The sequence below is a fragment of the Callorhinus ursinus genome, unplaced genomic scaffold (genome assembly GCF_003265705.2).
Source record: "Callorhinus ursinus isolate GAN/ISIS: 27379988/994484 unplaced genomic scaffold, GSC_fseal_2.0 scaffold1, whole genome shotgun sequence".
Taxonomy (NCBI): Eukaryota; Metazoa; Chordata; class Mammalia; order Carnivora; family Otariidae; genus Callorhinus; species Callorhinus ursinus.
Genome location: NW_027397063.1, coordinates 109,848,179 through 109,867,428, shown reverse-complemented (window position 1 = coordinate 109,867,428; position 19,250 = coordinate 109,848,179). Strand labels below are relative to the sequence as shown.

Genomic DNA, 19,250 nt, shown 5'->3' with positions numbered 1-19,250 from the left:
AAGGACGCTTAAACTTCTAAAGAAATTCAGATAAAATTCCATTTTTCATCTCTTAGAGTGGCAAAATACTAATGATGATGTAAGGGAAAATGAGCTCTCCTTATTGTTAGTGCTTCGGAAGCAGCTATTAGAATTTAAAATACACATGCCATTTTATCCAGCAATTCTAAGTGCAGAGAATATATGAATTAAAGAATATTCATTGCTGTGATATTTATAGAAGTAAAAAATTAGAAGCAACTGAAATTTCCATTTTTGGAGATCTGATGAGATGCCATCAAATGGGAAACCATCCAGTTTTGGGAAAAAATGACATGACTCTATATGTAGTGACATAGAAGGAGTTGTTCCTTTATATAGTATGTCTGATTATGTTTGTGTGTGAATCGAAAATATCAAGGATATTCACAACTCTCTGTAAGTGACCATTCTTTGAGGAGTAGAGTTGGTGAAAGGAGGAGAACTGGGGACCATCAAGTTTCTAAATTGCTTGCTTTCTTTATTTGTTTATTTACTTAATTATTTGACAGAGAGAGAGTGAGAGCACAAGAAGGGGGAACAGCAGGCAGAGAGAGAGGGAGAACCAGGCTTCCCGCTGAGCAGGGAGCCTGATGTGGGGCTCGATCCCAGACCCCAGGATCATGACCTAAGCTGAAGGTAGACGCTTAACCGGCTGAACCACCCAGGCGCCCCTAAACTGCTTGCTTTTTTTAATAACAAGCATGTATTTATGTTTGGGAGAAAATATGTTATATAATATCTATCAAATTTATAAATTAAGAAGTATATGTTTATAAATGAAAGAATTATAGCAAAAATTTTCTGGTTTGCTTCCTATTTAGGTATTGAATGTGAACCTTAACTAGTTTACAGAAGGTAAAGGAATGTGATCTTCTGTTAGCTGGAGATTATGCATAAATGAATGATTTCATTCTTAAGATTTGAAACATCTTTAAAAAACAACCTGGTTGAGCGAGTCATGTGTTATACATACCTAGCATATTAATGTAGTCTTATCACTGAGGAAGGAAAAATTTAATAACCATTCACATCATATTCAAAATGTATTAGTTACTACCCTATTTCATTTAAAATAATATTGGGTTCAGGAAGAGAAATTTTTTAATTAAATTGGATTGAAAAATACAAAGACTTATTTTTTAAGTCTTTTTCTTTTTATGTAGTTATCCTAAGTATATTATAGTTGTTTTATTTTCTTTTAATTTTATAGTATTTTAATTTTAAATTTATGAAAATTGTAGGTTGAAAATACTAATTATATGTGTACAATCCATTTATTTTACATTATGGAATCAAATTTTATCACAGGTTTCGTCTTGATATATATCGCTGTTTGGCCAGTCCAGCTCTAATAATGTTAACAGAGGAGGATCCAATTCTGAGAGCATTTGAACTTAGTGCTGATTTAAAAGAATTAAGCCTTGTGGAGGTGGAATTCAGGTGGGAATGAGTGGAAATTGTAAATTATGTCCTTTTTTCCAGAATCCCTTCAACCTGAGTTTTTTTTCATGAACCAAATTCATGTTTACATTTATTTTCTTTTGATCCAAGATGACCAGACCTTGCTGCCACCTACTTGGGATTTTCCTTCAGGCTCAATGGAATAGACTTTGATGTTACTTAGGTCACTCTTTCCCCAACTGCCCTTTGCCATTCTTGCACCATCGTTAAATTCCCCCTTTGTTTAATGTTACCAAAGGAGTTCTAAGGGTGAAGAGTAGGGGGAGTGGCAACCTTAAGCCAGAGCAAATTTGTTATTTGCTCTCTATTCTACCTCCCCTCATTCCCAGATACTATAATCATCCTGAGAGCCTGATCCTTCATAACTTTCAGAAGCATATAAAATGCTTTCTGTGTGTCAGGGACATTCCACACACACAGACATAGTCCCTTTTCACTGTTTGGTGAGATTTTCTATTAGGAGACACATAACATGTAGACATAAAAAATAAAATACTACTGATTAAGAGGGATGAATCCCATTCTGAGTATTCTTCTGAAATGAAGAGTTAAATGTAATTTTGACACAAAGAATCATTGTTATCAATTTCCCTTGGAGAGTTAAGTTGGGGGGACAAAAAAAAGGCTCTGGAAAAAGCAGCCTATTAAACTACTAATTTAAACATTAAAAAAATAGAAGTCCTTAGAAAACTACATTTCGAAGACTTGAGGAAAAGCTTTGAGATTTTCCCTTATGTTAAAGTATCCCTGGTGCCCCCCAAAGAAGGAGAAATTGATCATTTCTTGCCAGTTCCTGCTGTGAAGTTTCTGGGGAGCAGGTAATACCTATTTCTACCTTTCCTTTTAAGTCTAGCTGCTGTGGGAGCCCCATGCCTTTGCATTGCACTCCTCTCGTGACTTGACAAGATGGAAAGATTCAAACTTCTTCCTGCAAGGCCAATAAGAAGCTTGGTTTTCTTATGCCTTAACAGCAGTTTATAGTGTGTTCTTGATAGCTGAGTTCTAGAAACTTTTTAAATATACCTGTTTATAAGTTTTCAAGTATGGAACTCCTTTATTTCAATTTGGATAAGTTAAAATTTATTTAAACTTGATATGACATCAAGTATATACTTTGAGAAACACATAAGACATGGTTAAAATGTAACTTGTTGCTACTTTTAACTTATTAGCATATGAGGCTGTTAATAAATTATTCCTTTTAAATCTGAAGAACTTCCTATTATAATCTTATAATTGGAGTTCTGTTACCTTATAAAATAGAATTCGTTCAGCTCCTTCCAAAAAGGATTTGAAGCAACTGCTATGATTATTCTGTAATCATAGGATAATAAAGTTAGATTTTGAACATAGATCATAGAATCCATTTACTTCAATCCCCTTGTTTTTGTAGACAAGGAAGGTGATCTTTATAGGTTAGATATCTTACTGATATCAGCATCTAATTAGGAACAGAGTTAGCGAAAGTTATAACTAGAACATGGGACTCCTGGCTTCTAGTCTACTATATTTCCATCTAAACTATATAGCCACTTATTAGTCTTCTAATAATCTGTTAAAGATTAAGAAAATTAGATTAATAGAATATATTAATTTTACTGAATTTAGTGGTCTGTCAGTGTTTACCTAAAGATGAGACCTCTTTGTAATAATACACACTTTTGATGAATATTCTCATCTGTAATTAGATTCCTAGACTAAGAAGCAGTAATACTTCATTTGTTAAAGAAATCCAATTACTTATTCTTAGGTAGTTTTGGTTATATAGTAAATGCAAAGAGTAGATGAGAAAAATGTTAGCCTCTAAGGAAAAGTTTTTAATTCTTTGAGTGATAATTTTCTGTTCAGGGAAAATCCCATTGTATAGATGATTAATCATTGGGAAATTTTTCTGTTTTCCCTTCCTTTCCCAGTAAGGAGAAAAAAAACTGAATAAAATTATTTTCCGAAATCTGACCTCAGTTGACTCATATTTATTTCTAACTTTATTTTCAAGTTATACTCAGATGTAATTTTAATGTAATTGATGTTCTTAAAGAGGATTATCTATTAAAACTTCTTAATTTCTCACAAGTTGGTTGATTTAGGCCTATCTTTAACCAGCAGTTAAATCCTAAATTTCAAGGAGTAGTGATTATGAAAGAAAATTCTTTACTAGGAGTATTTCATCATCTTTTCTTTCCAACTTGACTTTTGTTCAAATGAACACTTTAAAGTGAATCAGAATATTATTTTAATATCAGAAGTAGCATACAACATGTTGTAGACTATTTTGAAAACATCTCTCATTAAAAGTTACATAGTAATATTTATTGGATAGCATTATTATTATCTATTGTTTAGATAAGTCAGATAAAAGGAAGTTTTATATCAAACTTATAGAGAATAAGGGCAAATGAGTTAATAACTGGTTGACAACTATAATCCGAATTTCTAGGAATATCAGTATATATAAAGAAATACTGTACTCATCTAAAATTATCAGTGTGAAACACAGAGAACATAATTGTGTTAGAGTTTTCCCCAGAGCTACAGAGAATTTATGCACCAGTAGGTTCTTTTGACCATCAGCACAAAATGACTTCAGATTTTGTATAGCCCTATCAGAATTAAAATGTTACTGAGTAAATAATTTTCTATTGAAAAAAGCTTAATTAGAAGTTGGAAATGACATTTCTAATAATAAACTGTTGCATTTTGCAGGAATGATTATGAGGAGCTAGCCCGACAATGTAAGATGTTTGCTAAAGATTTGCTTGCACAAGCCCGGAATTCACGAGAATTGGAAGTTATCCTAAACCATACATCTAGTGATGAGCCTCTTGACAAACGGGGATTACTAGAAGAAAGAATGAATTTAAGTCGTCTAAAACTTGCTATCAAATATAACCAAAAGGAGGTATGAGGTTTTCTGTGATATATATACATTATTTCCAGGGTGCTTGGGTGGCACAGTCAGTTAAGTGTCTGACTCTTGGTTTCCGCTCAAGGTCATGATCTCAGGGTCGTGAGATAGAGCCAGCCTCCTCGCTCAGTGTGGAGTCTACTTGGGGTTCTCTCTCCCTCCCTCTGCCCCTCCTGCTAGGCCTCTCTCTCTATATAAAATAAATAAATAAATCTCTTAAAAAAGAATTATTTCCTCCACAGTGGTTCAGAGCAATTAAGAATTAAAGATATGTACTGTACTATCACTTTTTTAAAAAGATTTTTATTTATTTATTTAAGAGAGAGAGTGAGAGCATGAACTGGGATGAGGGTCAGAGGGAGAGGGAGAAGCAGACTCCCTGCTGGGTGGGGAGCCCAATGTGGGGCTCAATCCCCAAACCCTGGGATCATGACCTGAGCCAAAGGCAGATGCTTACCCGACTGAGCCACCCAGGCACCCCAAGGATATGTACTTTAAAAGTTTAGTACAATGAGTATGGCATTAAGCAAATATTTGAATAAATGGCAGTTGCTATTATTATTATTTTTTGGTTCACAGTTTTACTACTTTCCTTTTCTTAAAAAATTGAAGTATTGTTGACACAAGTTGCTTTTAACAATATTAATTATAATAATAATATGGATGTTGATTTAATATTTTGCCAAGTAGTAGCTATTGAGGTAAGATTTTGTATAGTAAGTACTTTCACAATGATGTTTCCATCTTGTGTTTTGTCATCGTAGGTTTGTTTTGTTGATTTGGTTATAAATAGCGCTTTCTATAGTAATAGTTCCTTTCTATTTAAAAATAAAGTATCAGATACTGTGTTTCCTGGTTCTTGTTAATTCATCGAAACCCAAAGGTGGAGAAGCATATGATATGATAACTAAGTTGAATCTGGCTCTACTGGCATCATCTCTTCTTATTAAGGGAAATAATACCTATTTCTAATCCCCTCCCACACACACGCACGCGTGCACACACACACACAATACATGATTCAGGAACTTGAAGAAGGAAGGTATGCATTTTAAATTTCATTTTTTGAAATAATTTACTAACTATGGGTGTTTATATGTAGGTAATGATATCCAGTTGATAGTATGAGGTATTGGTAAATGATACTTTTAAGATATTTTTTCTAAGACCCATTATTTTTTTTTTAAAGATTTGATTTATTTATTTGAGACAGAGCACAAGAGAGTGAGAACACAAGCAGGGGAAAGGGCAGAGGGAGAGGGACAGACTCTGCACTTAGTGCAGAACCATTGCAGGGCTCAATCTCCCGACCCTGAGATCATGACCTGAGCCAAACTCATTGGACACTCAGCCAACTGAGCCACCCAGACATCCTTAAGGCCCATTATTTTTATTATTAATATAGATGTTAGAATAAAACTTGCTTATCAGATTTGTATTAATATAAAAATGGGACCTGAGACAAATAATTGTGGAAGGCAAGATATAGGACCTTTGGTGCCAGGCAGAATTTTGTATTATTTTGGTTGAAAATTTGAGCCTCACAATGGTTTTGTGACTCAGGAAATTGGTACAGGAATTTTAAGGTGTTTAACATTACCTACATGGTATGTCACTTATCCAGATTTCTGACTTCAAATCCTATGCTTTTTCTAGTACTCTAAGGTTCTTGATTAAGATAAAACATTTATAGGAAAAAATTATACACAAGATTTTGGATCAGTGTAACTGTAAGATTATAAATCAACAACATACCTGTGTGCTTATACTAATCTGTATAAATAGAAACAATATAGAACCCCTGGTATAATCATCCTCTAATATACATTTTGACTAGATCTTAGGTTAATTAATTAATTAATTAATTATTTTTAAGATTTTATTTATTTATTTGACAGAGAGAGACAGCAAGAGCAGGAACACAAGCAGGGGGAGTGGGAGAGGGAGAAGCAGGGTTCCTGCTGAGCAGGGAGCCCGATGTGGGACTCGATTCCAGGACCCTGGGATCATGACCTGAGCCGAAGGCAGACGCTTAACGACTGAGCCACCCAGGCGCCCTTAGGCTAATTTATTTACTTCTGTGTTCCACAACCTAAAATAGACATGAAATACTAGAAAATGATAGAATAAAGAGATAACAAGATATAAGGGATTGGAAAAAGAACCTCAAAGAAAGGTGGAAAGACCTGAGATTATCCTGGTTAGGGAAGGAAAAACTAAGAGCCAGTTTCCTAATGATTGATATATATATATATATATATATATATATATATATATCACCCTGAGGACTCACAGATGTAACCAAATGTTCCATTCTAAAGAAGATGCCAGAAAAGGAAACAAGAAGTAGTAGTAATATTTTTATTTGAAAGGAAAATACTCTGTAATTTTAAGGATGAATGAAAATGTAGTTTTTTAAACTAGATTTCTAGATATGATCAAAGGGGAGGATAATATCTTCCCAAATAGTTGGTAGACTTTGTTTAGGTAATCTGTCCTGAATAGCAAACTCCTGATACTTAGTGGCATAAAACAGTATTTCATAATCATTTATAATAATTTTATAATCATTTTATTATGCTCTTGGATTGTGTAGGCCAGGAATTAGGAAAGGGCACAGCAAGGATGGATAATTTGTCCTTGCTTCACTATATCTAGGGTCTCAGCTGGAGATAGCTTAGATGCCTGGGGGCTACAATCATCTGGAGGCTTCTTCACTCAAATGTCTGGAGCCTGAGCAGCTGCTGAGGACTCCAACAGGGAGCTCTTGAGTGGGCCAGCTGGATCCATAGAGGGTGGGCCTCCTGAGCACTTACTACTGGAATCACAGAGGGGCATGGTCATCATGGTGGGTTGACTGTGAGGAGATAGTCTAAGAAGCCTCTGAGGGCTGCCCAGAGTGCCTACAGGTAGCCTGGGCTTCCTCACAGCATGGTAACTTCGGGTAGTAGGATGCTTTATATGGCAGTTAATGGCACCAAGAGCAAGTGTTCCTCAAACAAGGTAGAAGCTGCATGGCCTTTTAAAACCTACCTCAGAAGTCACATAGTATCACTTCTTCCAGAATTTACTGATTAAAGCAGTCACAGCTTTGTTGAATTGAAGGGTATGAAACATTGATAAGCACCTCTTGATGAGAAGAGTAGCAAAGAATTTGTATCAATGTTTTAAAACCACCACAGACTTAAAACATTTCCAGTTGAAATTTTGTTCTTCAAATTACGTATTTAACATTACTGTTAATTAAATCATCATTATATAGAGGAATGGCAAGGACAGCAGTCCTTTGATAATTGGGGGGAAGGGAGAAACCACTAAGTTTGGGATGCCACTAAACTGGGTGGTTGGTAGGAGGAAAAGCTGTTTCTCTCCCCAGTATTTCATCTTGAGAGACAATTTAAGATCCCCTAAGAGCACTGGAATCTGAACAGAAGAATGAAGAATGAAGTTAAGACTTAACTGCCAAAAACAAGTATAGTATATTAGGAGATTTCTTCTTTCTTTCTTTCTTTTTAAGATTTTATTTATTTATTTGAGAGAGAGAGGGAGCATGAGCAGTGGGAAGGGGCAGAGGGAAAGGGAGAGAAGCAGACTCCAAGCTGAGCAGGGAGCCCAATGCGGGGCTCGATCCCAGGACCCTGAGATCATGAGTCAGACGCTTACTGGATTGAGCCACCTAGTGCCCAGGATAAATCATTTTAAAACAGAAGATTGACCAATTAGTATTTAATATCTGAATGACATTATGATCACTTGTGCTATGGTAATTTCAAACCTGATCACATTATTATATCCACAGTTACCAGAATCCTTAAGTTATACTTCACAACATGAGCATTATATTGGGAAAATACTGCTTCTGAAATCAGTAAACTAAGAAGCTTTGTAAACTTTGATAAATTGATTCCTGTACTTGAACTAGAATTTCCCTCTTATTTGGTAATTTATTTCCTTTTTTTCTTACACAGAATTTAGTTTTAAGCAGATTTAAGAGTTTAATACATTTTAAGAAATTCTCAATGTTTTAATGGAGCATAAATATATCTGATGTTTAGACTTGGATTGCTTTTCTATCTTAGTGTCTTGGTTTCTTATAACTGAAATCAGTAGTTCTTCTAGACAAAAGTTTTTTTCTTTGGTTTGTGGTTGTTAACTTTGAAATTTCACAAACGTTATGAGAGTCTTTATTTTGCAAAATGGCTAAGTAGGCTATTAATATTTATATACTACATGCTATGAATCAGGCACTATTCTAAGAGTTTTACATTTAATCCTTGTAACAAGTTTATGAGTAGAGACTATTATTATCCCCATTTTATAGATGGGAAATTTGAGGCCTAAAGAGGTTTAAAGAGTTCCTCAGGTTCAGTTATTAAGTGGCAGAGCCTGGATTTGAAAACAGGTAATCTGGCTCCAGAGTCTATGCTCAACCTCTACACTCTTTTATTACATGTAAGAAAAACGAAAAACAAAAAATTGTGTGGACTGTATAGAATTGATTTTAAAATAGTAACACTTTGAATATCAGTTAAATAATGGTATTATCAAATTATGTTTATAGATATTAAGTATTTATTAATAATTATTAACAGAATAATTATTCATTAATAATTATTAATATTTATTTATTTTTGTGTATGTGTGTGTTCTTTCCAGTTTGTCTCACAGTCTAACTGCCAGCAGTTCCTGAACACTGTTTGGTTTGGGCAGATGTCAGGTTACCGACGTAAGCCCACCTGTAAGAAGATAATGACTGTTTTGACAGTTGGCATCTTTTGGCCAGTTTTGTCACTTTGTTATTTGATAGCTCCCAAATCTCAGTTTGGCAGAATCATTCACACTCCTTTTATGAAATTTATTATTCATGGAGCATCATATTTCACATTCCTGCTGTTATTAAACCTCTACTCTCTTGTCTACAATGAGGATAAGAAAAACACAATGGGGCCAGCGCTTGAAAGAATAGACTATCTACTTATACTGTGGATTATTGGTAAGTGTCAAGTTTATTCAAAAGAATCTGCTTTTATATAGCCCATTAATTCTCCCTTGCTTGGTGGCATTACAAACATCTGTGTTCAACTGTTTACAGAGCAAGAATTTGAACACTTTCATGATCATGGAAGACTTAACTAACATTTTTGTAACGATAAATGATCCTGAACTTGATAAGGCAGCAGATCTCTTATTTAATATTACTTAATTACATGGAAGTGAGAAATTCTTTATTCTCAGTCTCTAAAATTTTTCATTATCATTAAAACACGGAAAATTGTGCTGATGAATGCTTTTTTGGTATGAGTATGAATCTTTTCTTAGGTACTTTGAAATGTGATATATATTATACTTTGTTGCATTTGAAGAGTTAACTATTTTGTTTTATTATACCATTAGTTTTCCTTTTAAGAACCTATGAACTTACGAGGTTACATCTTTATCTTTATTATAGAAACATTATTTAAATTTAGATTTAAAGGATTCCCTGGTGACTCATTCAATATGAATCAGTTCTTTGTAATGATACCCCGATCTCTTTAGAAATGGCAGGGTTTTTATTTTATTTTTTAATTTTTTTTTTAAGATTTTATTTATTTGACAGAGAGAGATACAGGGAGAGAGGGAACACAAGCAGGGGGAGTGGGAGAGGGAGAAGCAGGCCTCCCACCGAGCAGGGAGCCTGTTGCAGGGCTCGGTCCCAGGACCCTGGGATCATGACCTGAGCTGAAGGCAGACGCCCAATGACTGAGCCACCCAGGCAGCCATGACAGGGTTTTTAAATATAAGATACTTTATTTTCTGAAAATTGTTTTTTATAAGTATTATGCTGTATGATAAATATTTTAAATGACCTGCAGTTTTTACAGCTCTTGCCCTTTTTTTGTGGGGGATGGAAGAGAGTTGAGATACAATCACATTGTCTATTTATGGTCTTTTAATGACATCTCCTTTATTTCCCTATGTATCTTCAGTCTTTTTTTTAATACAATTTAGTTAACACATAGTGTATTATTAGGTTCAGGGGTAGAATTTAGTGATTTATCAGTTGCATATAACACTCAGTGCTCATTACATCAAGTGCCCTCCTTAATACCCATCACCCAATTTCCCCATCCCCCCCACCCACCTCCCCTCCAGCGACCCTCAGTTTGTTTCCTATAGTTAAGAGTCTCTTATGGTTTGCCTCCTTCTCTGTTTTTATCTTATTTTATTTTTCCTTCCCTTCCCCTATGTTCATCTGTTTTGTTTCTTACATTCCACATATGAGTGAGGGGACCCTGGGTGGCGCAGTCGGTTAAACGACTGACTCTTGGTTTCAGCTCGGGTCATGATCTCAGGGTCATGAGATCGAGCCCCACATGGGGTTCTGAGCTCATCAAGAAGTCTGCTAAGGCTTCTCTCTCCCTCTCCCTCTGCCCCTCCCTGCACTTGCTTGCATGCTCTCTCTCTCTCTCAAATAAATCAATCTTTAAAAAAATTCTACATACGACTGAAATCATATGGTATTTGTCTTTCTCTAACTGACTTATTTCATTTAGCATAATACCCTCTAGTTCCATTCATGTCATCGCAAATGGCAAAGTTTCATTATTTTTGATGGCTGAATAATATTTCATTATCTATCTATATCTGTATATCACATCTTCTTTATCCATTCATCTGTTGATGGGTATCTGGGCTCTTTACATATTTTGGCTATTGTGGACATTGCTACTATAAACATTGGGGTGCATGTGCCCCTTCCAATCACTATGTTTGCATCCTTTAGATAAATACGTAGTAGTGCAGTTGCTCGGTTGTAGGGTAGTTCTATTTTTAACTTTTTAAGGAACCTCCATGCTGTTAATTTTAGCTATTCTGACCAGTGTGAGGTTGTATCTCATTGTGGTTTTGATTTGTATTTCCCTGATGTTGAATGATGTTGACCATTTTTTCATGTGTCTCTTGGCCATGTGTATGTCTTCTTTGGAGAAATGTCTGTTCATGTCTTCTGCCCATTTCTTGACTGGATTTTTTTGGGGGGCTGTTGAGTTTGATAAATTCTTTATAGATTTTGGATACTAGCCCTTTATCTGTCTGATATATCATTTGTGAATATCTTCTCCCATTCCATAGGTTGCCTTTTAGTTTTATTGATTGTTTACTTTTTTAACCTTGTTTTTAAACTCAGTATTTCTCACCTGTCTTTTTGCTCTTTGCTATAGAGTTAAGGGATATTAAAATTTAGTATTTTCTATGGCATAAAACACTGATTGATCAATATGTTCTTTATTGATTTAACCATTAAATAATTTTGAGAAAATTAATGTATCATTTTCACTTTTAGTTCTCCTTCAGCTATAAAAATAATTTGCATGTTTTGGAATTTTAATTTTAATTTGGAAGTTAGTTCATTTCAAGCAACTTGATTTAAATCAGAGTTTTACTTTTAGCAGTATTCAATCCATTGTGCATTAACATTTAAAATTAGGTAGATAAAGTAAAAATAACACATCTGGATTCTAGGTTAAAGGGAATTAAATAATTTCTTCTTGTTAATATTTTTCTCTCCTGTATTTCTGCTATTTAATCTAAAACTTAATATTTTAATTTAGGAAGTAATTTATACTTTATCATATGTAATTCCAAATTGCATCATTATAGAGCTTTCTAGTGTGAAACTTGTTTATATTGTTTTTTGAATGGGTTAAAAAATATTATACTGAATGGAATCTCTAAGAAGCACTTTTTCCCCTCTATTCATTTAAAATACTTCTGAAAGATTGTTATATATCTTAGTAATAAAGGAAATTTTATATCATTTATCTGTAAACTATTGTTTAAATAGTCATGAGAAAGAATCTTTTCTTTGTTTTGTAAGTAAGATTTAGGTTTCCTAAGTCTGTGTAGGATCAAGTTAAAATTTATATTTCTTAGCAGTGAGTAAAAGCTTATTGAACTCAGAGTTATACCACTCTTTGGATAGTGTAAATATTGCTGCTGTGATGAAATTTCATAATAATGGTAAAACTATTGCTACTCCTTTTAATCATGATGGCCCTATTTTCAATGACATTATTGAATATTCATGCACATACAATATGATTAATTTTCTAACCATATTCTGCTTCAGTAGAAGAGTGTAATATGCATTAAGCTAGTAAAATTCCTGGAAGTATTTTACTTTTCTCAGCACAGCTTCTGCTTTGAAACCAATAGATCTGAATAAACCTTGCCAAGGACATCTTCTAAGCCTGTTATGTAATTAGATCACTCTGGGTTACCTTAGATATATAGATCTGAACTTGCTCTAAGGAAACATGTAGGAATCACTGGCCTGCTTATCTAAAGGCACTTTCTCATTCAATGTATTATTTCACGCAGTGAACACAGTGACTTTTGACTCACGATAGCTGACTTTTGTACATTTGTTTCTTGTTCTTTTCCTTAGCTTTCCAAGAAAAGTAGGGTTAAATTATAAAAAACACATAGGTAAATGGAAATAATGTGTTGATGAATGCACAGAATATTAGCGGTATCCTTTTACTTAATTTTTTACTCTTAGAATATAATAGAACAGCTAGTACAAAATATATATATATATATATATATATTTAAAGATTTTATTTATTTATTTATTTGACAGAGAGAGAGAGAGCACAAACAGGGAGAAGAGCAGGCAGAGGGAAAGGGAGAAGCAGGCTCCCTGCTGAGCAGGGAAGCCGGTTGTGGGGCTCCATCCCAGGACCCTGGGATCATGACCTAAGCTGAAGGCAGATGCTTAACTGACTGAGCCACCCAGGTGCCCCTAAAAATATATTTTTAAAAATTTTGTATATCTACTTTGTCCAAACACAGGCAAAACTGAGATATGGTACAGCACTCATGGAGCTTATGGTCTAATTAAGGCAAAACCCCAATAACTTGAAAATTGCACAGATAAATGAAAAAGCACAAACGAGTTAAGTGCTGCTAAGTAAAGGTCATGGAGCTAGGAGAGCAAGCATATTATAAAGGCATCCTGCCGAGTCAGGAAAGTTAGGAAAAGGCTTTCTTGAGGAACTGATAAATGAGCTAGGTCTAAAAAATAAAAAAGTCAACTAAGACAGTGTATTCTAGGCTGATCTAAAAATTATGTTCAGAGGCACCATGGCAAGAAGGAGTGTGGCACAAAGAAGGTATTGAGTAAAGGCTGGAGCAGAGAGAACAAGAGAAGCAAAATCCAAGATGAAGCTGTAGAAATGGATGGTACTTCAGGCCATGGACAGGCTTGTGGGCCATGTTAAGTAATTTTGAGTTTATGCTAAGAACATTGGAAAACCATTGAAATTTTTAAGGATTGGAGTGACATGATCAGATTTGCCTTTTGGTTTTTTGTTTTTGTATTTCAGATTTGCTTTTGAAAAAATCATTCTGGCTATAGTAGAGAATGGTTAGGAGGATAGGGGTGTGGCAAGAGTGGATGGAGGGAGACCAGAAGGAGGCTGTTGCAGATGAAAGCTGATGGTACCTTGGACTTAGGGTGGTTATGATAGAAAAAGAGAGTAGGGAACAGATTTGAGAGATACTTACAAAGTAAGGTCAATAGGGCATGGAAATACACAGTATATAGGAGGTGAGGAAGAGTGAGTTTATTAAGCAGTGTAGGTATTTTGGAAGAGTACTTGGTTTTGATATTTGTGAGAGTAGATCCTGACTGTGGCTTTGGATACGTTGAAATTAAAAAGATTTCAAGATATCTAAAAGACAATTAGACATCATCGGCTGGAACTCAAGAGGAAGTTTAAACTTGAGTTAGCAATGTGTGAATAATCTGCATATAGGTTGTATATGAAATTATGGGCATGAATGAGACACTTGAGAAAGTATAAAATGAGAATAGAGGATGTAGGAGCAGGCCTTGAGGAATCCCAAAATGATGGGATTACAGCTTATAGTATTGGTTACTAATTCTAAAAAAAATAAAAACAAAAAAGACCCTAAAATATAGTACATTGGCTAGTGAATGTACTGATTATAATAGTCTAAAATTATTTTGTTCTCTTAATTCAATTCAGAAATATCAAATACGTCAAGTGTATTAGCTTCATTTTGTTGTGGGGTGTTGCGCAGAAGATGGGAAACCACCTGACAATGGTACTCACTGTTCTTTCACATGTCTGCCTTTTTTTTTTTTTTTAAGATTTTATTTATTTATTTGACAGAGAGAGACACAGTGAGAGAGGGAACACAAGCAGGGGGAGTGGGAGAGGGAGAAGCAGACTTCCCGCAGAGCAGGGAGCCCCATGTGGGGCTCGATCCCAGGACCCTGGGACCATGACCTGAGCTGAAGGCAGATGCTTAACAACTGAGCCACCCAGGCCCCCCTGCCTTTTTTTTTTTTCAATCAAAAATCTTGTCCAATTCCTTTTGTAATTGTTGTCAAGAATTCCTTTTAGTTATAATATTGCATTTTACAGAAATAAAACACTTATTTCTGTAAGCATCTGTTTTGGTTTAATGTTTCAGTGGTACAGTATTTGAGTTAAAAAAAAGAATGTTTGGTTTAACATTTTCAGATAGTTTTTATGTATTCACTTTAAATAGAAGCTCATCTAAGTGGAATTTTTATGTATTTTCCCTGTCAGATCTGCAAATATTTAAAAATGGTTTTCTGCATAAAATATGGGTACTGTGTAATTAAGATGTTATAAACAATTTTTCAAGAATGCTTCATGTGCTTCCTAGGGGAATTATTCTGCCTATTGGTAAGCCAGAGGATGATTCTGACTGGCTTAACTTGATCTCTGCCCATATGTTATGTTGCAGCACTCTATTTTTTTTTATTACTGTATATTCTCCTTAAAAAGATCTTATGAAAGAATTTATCATAAAACTATCCTAGAATATAATATTGTTCTCTGGTACTCCTAGGAATATATTAATTATGGAGGAATTTCTGGTCAAAAAGGGGGAAAGGATTTTTGTTTGTTTGGGTTTTATTTGTGTATATTTATTCATTTAGCACATTTTTTGAGTACCCACTATGTATTAGGAGCCATCCAGGACATTTAGGACATTGGTTAATAAAAACAAAAATTCTTACTCTTGAAGAGTTTCCTCTAAGTGGAGTGAATAAAGTCAGTTAATAATAGACATAATAAGTACACTATACCCAATGTTTAAAAGTGTTAAGTACTAAGGGAAAAGAAAGATAGAAGCAGAGTTAGGGAGTTGGGAGTGGAGGACATGGGGTTTGCAATTTATTAATAGGATGATCAGAGTAGGTGGTAAGCAAAGACGTGAAGTAAAGGAGTTAATCAAATGGATATCTGGGTGAGGAGCTTCCAATCAGAGGGAAGAGCTGATGTAAACACCCTAACGCAGAAGCCTTGTGTGTTCAGAGGATGGCAAGGAAGCAAAGAGGCCAGTGTGACAAGTAGTGAAAGGAAAGATGGATAGGAGAGAATGCCAGAGGGGAGAAGTGATATAGGGCCTTGCAGGTCATGATAAAGAAATTACTTTTGACTCTGAGTGACATGAGATAAAAGGGAAGGTGCGGCACCCACTCTGCACAATCAACAACAGTGATCCTGGGTCCTCGTTGACATTCACACTCGCAGTACACAATAGGTGGGAACCTGGCCCTGGTTTACTTATTAGCTTGGTAGAAGGGTACAAGACAGGAAAGTACAACATTATAGCTTCAAATTTCTCTTTATTGGCAATTCTTACAAAAGTCTGGGGCTGTTTCCCAGCCCCATTATGGGCATATTCAGTTGTACGGGATGGGCGTGGGCTACCCCAACTAGAGAAGCCTCAAATCTAGCAGCAGCACTACCTCATAAAGCCCAAGAGTGTAGCTCCTCCCACTGCAAGCACACTCTTGAGTGAAGAGAGACATCACACAGAGAAGCGGAGGCCTGTGTTTCTCAATATGTCTTTTTTAAAAAATCTATTAAGAAGATTATAGATAAAAATGTTTTAAATGTCACAAAGTCAATAAAGAAACACACACTGTTGACTGATGAGTTGACATTGTAAAGATTCACCATCCTGTAAACTTACTAGGTATATTAGAAGCTACCATATTCAAAGTACTCCAGGAAATCATATAGACAATGATTTTTTTAATAGCAAAATTGGAACACTCATATTAATCATAACACTAATGTAACAAAAAATACTGTTGGGGAATGGACAAATAAGTAGTCAAACAGCCCATAGAGAAACTAGATTTTATATATATGATATTATTATATACTTCAGTTACGAATTATTTTTTAAAATTTCTTTAAATTCAATTAACATATAGGGTATTATTAGTTTCAGAGGTAGAGTTCAGTGATTCATCAGTTTCAACATGTCTTTTTATAGGCTTGGCTGTGTATACCTTCAGGGCTTGTGAGTCCACTTAGAGTCCTCCCAGTCCAGATGCAATTCCCCAATCAGTGTTGTTTTTATAACAATGTTGAACACAGCTGACCTTCCGTATTTTTCTTAATGTAGTATGTTTCCAAGGAAACCCTTTTAATAGACAGTAACATAGGTTGTGTTCCCGTGGAGAAAGAGTTCAGACCTGTAGTTAATCCTTATCTCCTCTGGGAGTTACTTCAGAGTTTTGAGAAGGGAAGTAACACTTGCATTGTTTTTTTTTTTTTTTTTTTTTGATGCTCAAATCACATGGTTTATTGGATCAGTATAAAACATATACCCAGTAGCAAGGGAAAAGAGATCTGGGGTAAGTTTACACTTAGGATGGAGTGGAAGGACCACACAACCGAATTCTAGGTTTCTTTCTTTTTTTTTTTTTTTTTTGGCAGTTAAGCACCATTATGAGGTGTTATCTTTATTTGATTTTTTTTAAAGATTTTATTTATTTATTTGATAGAGAGTATGAGCGCACAAGCAGAGGGAGTGGCAGGCAGAGAGAGGGAGAAGCTCAGCGGGGAGCCCGATGCGGGGCTCGATCCTAGGACCCTGGGATCATGACCTGAGCTGAAGGCAGATGCTTAACCTACTGAGCCAGCCAGACGCCACTGTTTGATTTTTTGATAAGAGAGCTAGTAAGTGAACTTTATTTATTGTTAATTTTATTTATTTAGATATTTCAGTTCTCTACAATTTTTTTTTATTAACATAGAATGTATTATTGGTTTCAGAGGTACAGGTTTGTGATTCATCAGTCTTTATAATACCCAGTGCTTATTATATCACATGCCCTCCTTAATGTCCATCACCCAGTTACCCCATCCTTCCACCTCCCCTCCAGCAACCCTGTTTATTTCCTATGATTAAGACTCTCTTATGGTTTGTTTCCCTCTCTGGTTTCGTCTTGTTTTATTTTTTCCTCTCTTCTCCTATGATCCTCTGTTTTGTTTCTTAAATTCCACATATCAGTGAGATCATATGATAATTGTCTTTCTCTGATTGACTTATTTCACTTAGCATAATATCTTCTAGTTCCATCCATGCCATTGCAAATGGCAAGATTTCATTTTTTGATGGCTGAGTAATATTCCATTGTATATTTACACCACATCTTTTTTTTTTAAGATTTTATTTATTTGTCTGAGATATGTATAGAGAGAGAGCACAAGCAGGGGGAGCAGCAGGCAGAGGGAGAGGGAGAAGCAGGCTCCCCACTGAGCAGGGAGCCCGATGCGGGACTCGATCCCAGGACACTGAGATCATGACCTAAGCTGAAGGCAGACGCTTAGCCATCTGAGCCACCCAGGCATCCCTACCACATCTTTTATATCCAGTCATCTATCGATGAATATCTGGGCTCTTTCCATAGTTTGGCCATTGTGGATATTGCTGTTATAAACATTGGGGTACAGGTTCCCCTTCAGATCACTACATTTGTATCTTTGGGTACGTACCTAGTAGTGCAATTGCTGGGTCATAGGGTAGCTCTATTTTCAACTTTTTGGGGAACCTCCATACTGGTTTCCAGAGTGGCCACACCAGCTTGCATTCCCACCAACAGTGTAGGAGGGTTCCCTTTTCTCCGCATCCTCACCAACATCTGTCGTTTCCTGACTTGTTCATTTTAGCCATTCTGACTGGTGTGACGTGGTATCTCATTGAGGTTTTGATTTGGATTTCCCTGATGCCGAGCGATGTTGAGCACTTTTTCATGTGTCTGTTGGCCATTTGGATGTCTTCTTTGGAAAAATGTCTATTCATGTCTTCTGCCCATTTCTTGATTAGATTACTTGTTCTTTGGGTGTTGAGTTTGATTAGTTCTTATAGATTTTGGATACTAGCCCTTTATCTGATAAGACATTTGCAAATATCTTCTCCCATTCTGTTGGTTGTCTTTTGGTTTTGTTGACTGTTTCCCTTGTTGTGCAAGAGCTTTTTATCCTGATTAAGTCCCAGTAGTTAAAATTGGTGAAAGACCTAAGTGTGAGACAGGAATCCATGAAAATCCTAGAGGAGAACACAGGCAGCAACCTCTTCGACCTCAGCCTCAACACTTGCATTTTTTACAAGGACTACTCTGGTTGCTGAGTTGAGAATAGCTTTTAAGGAGACAAGGATAAAAGCAGGGAGACCAGGTAGGCTATTTCAGTAATCCAGGCTAGACAGGATGGTTGCTTGAAGTTGAAGAGATAGTGACAAGGGTTAGATTCTAAATATATTTTGAAAGTAGAGCCAACAGGATTTGCTGTTGCATTGAATGTGTGGATTAAAAGAAATAAGAGTCAAGGATGATTCAAGGAAATTTGGATTGAGCCACTAGAATGATGAAGTTTCTATCACTGAGAGGGGAAGACTTCAAGGTACAGTGAATTTGGGGGTAGAGATTAAGAGTTCAGTTTGGATATGTTAGGACATCCCATTGGGGATGTAGAGTAGTCAAGTTCGTATACAAGTTGAATTTAGGAGAGAGGGTTAG

The 19,250-nt window shown here is 35.6% G+C and overlaps 1 protein-coding gene across 6 annotated transcripts in view; it reads left to right on the top strand.

Annotated features, from left to right (window-relative positions):
• TRPC1 (transient receptor potential cation channel subfamily C member 1) overlaps positions 1-19,250 on the top strand; it is a 70,720-nt gene that overhangs the window by 33,900 nt on the left and 17,570 nt on the right. For 4 of the 6 annotated variants that reach the window (XM_025881137.2, XM_025881119.2, XM_025881130.2 and 1 more), the window contains 3 exons: positions 1,330-1,461; positions 4,186-4,381; positions 9,044-9,380. In XM_025881137.2, coding sequence (XP_025736922.1) covers positions 1,330-1,461; positions 4,186-4,381; positions 9,044-9,380 — 665 coding nt within the window. The remainder of the gene's footprint in view (positions 1-1,329; positions 1,462-4,185; positions 4,382-9,043; positions 9,381-19,250) is intronic. The other 2 variants (XM_073899001.1, XM_073898995.1) reach the window with 1 other exon arrangement.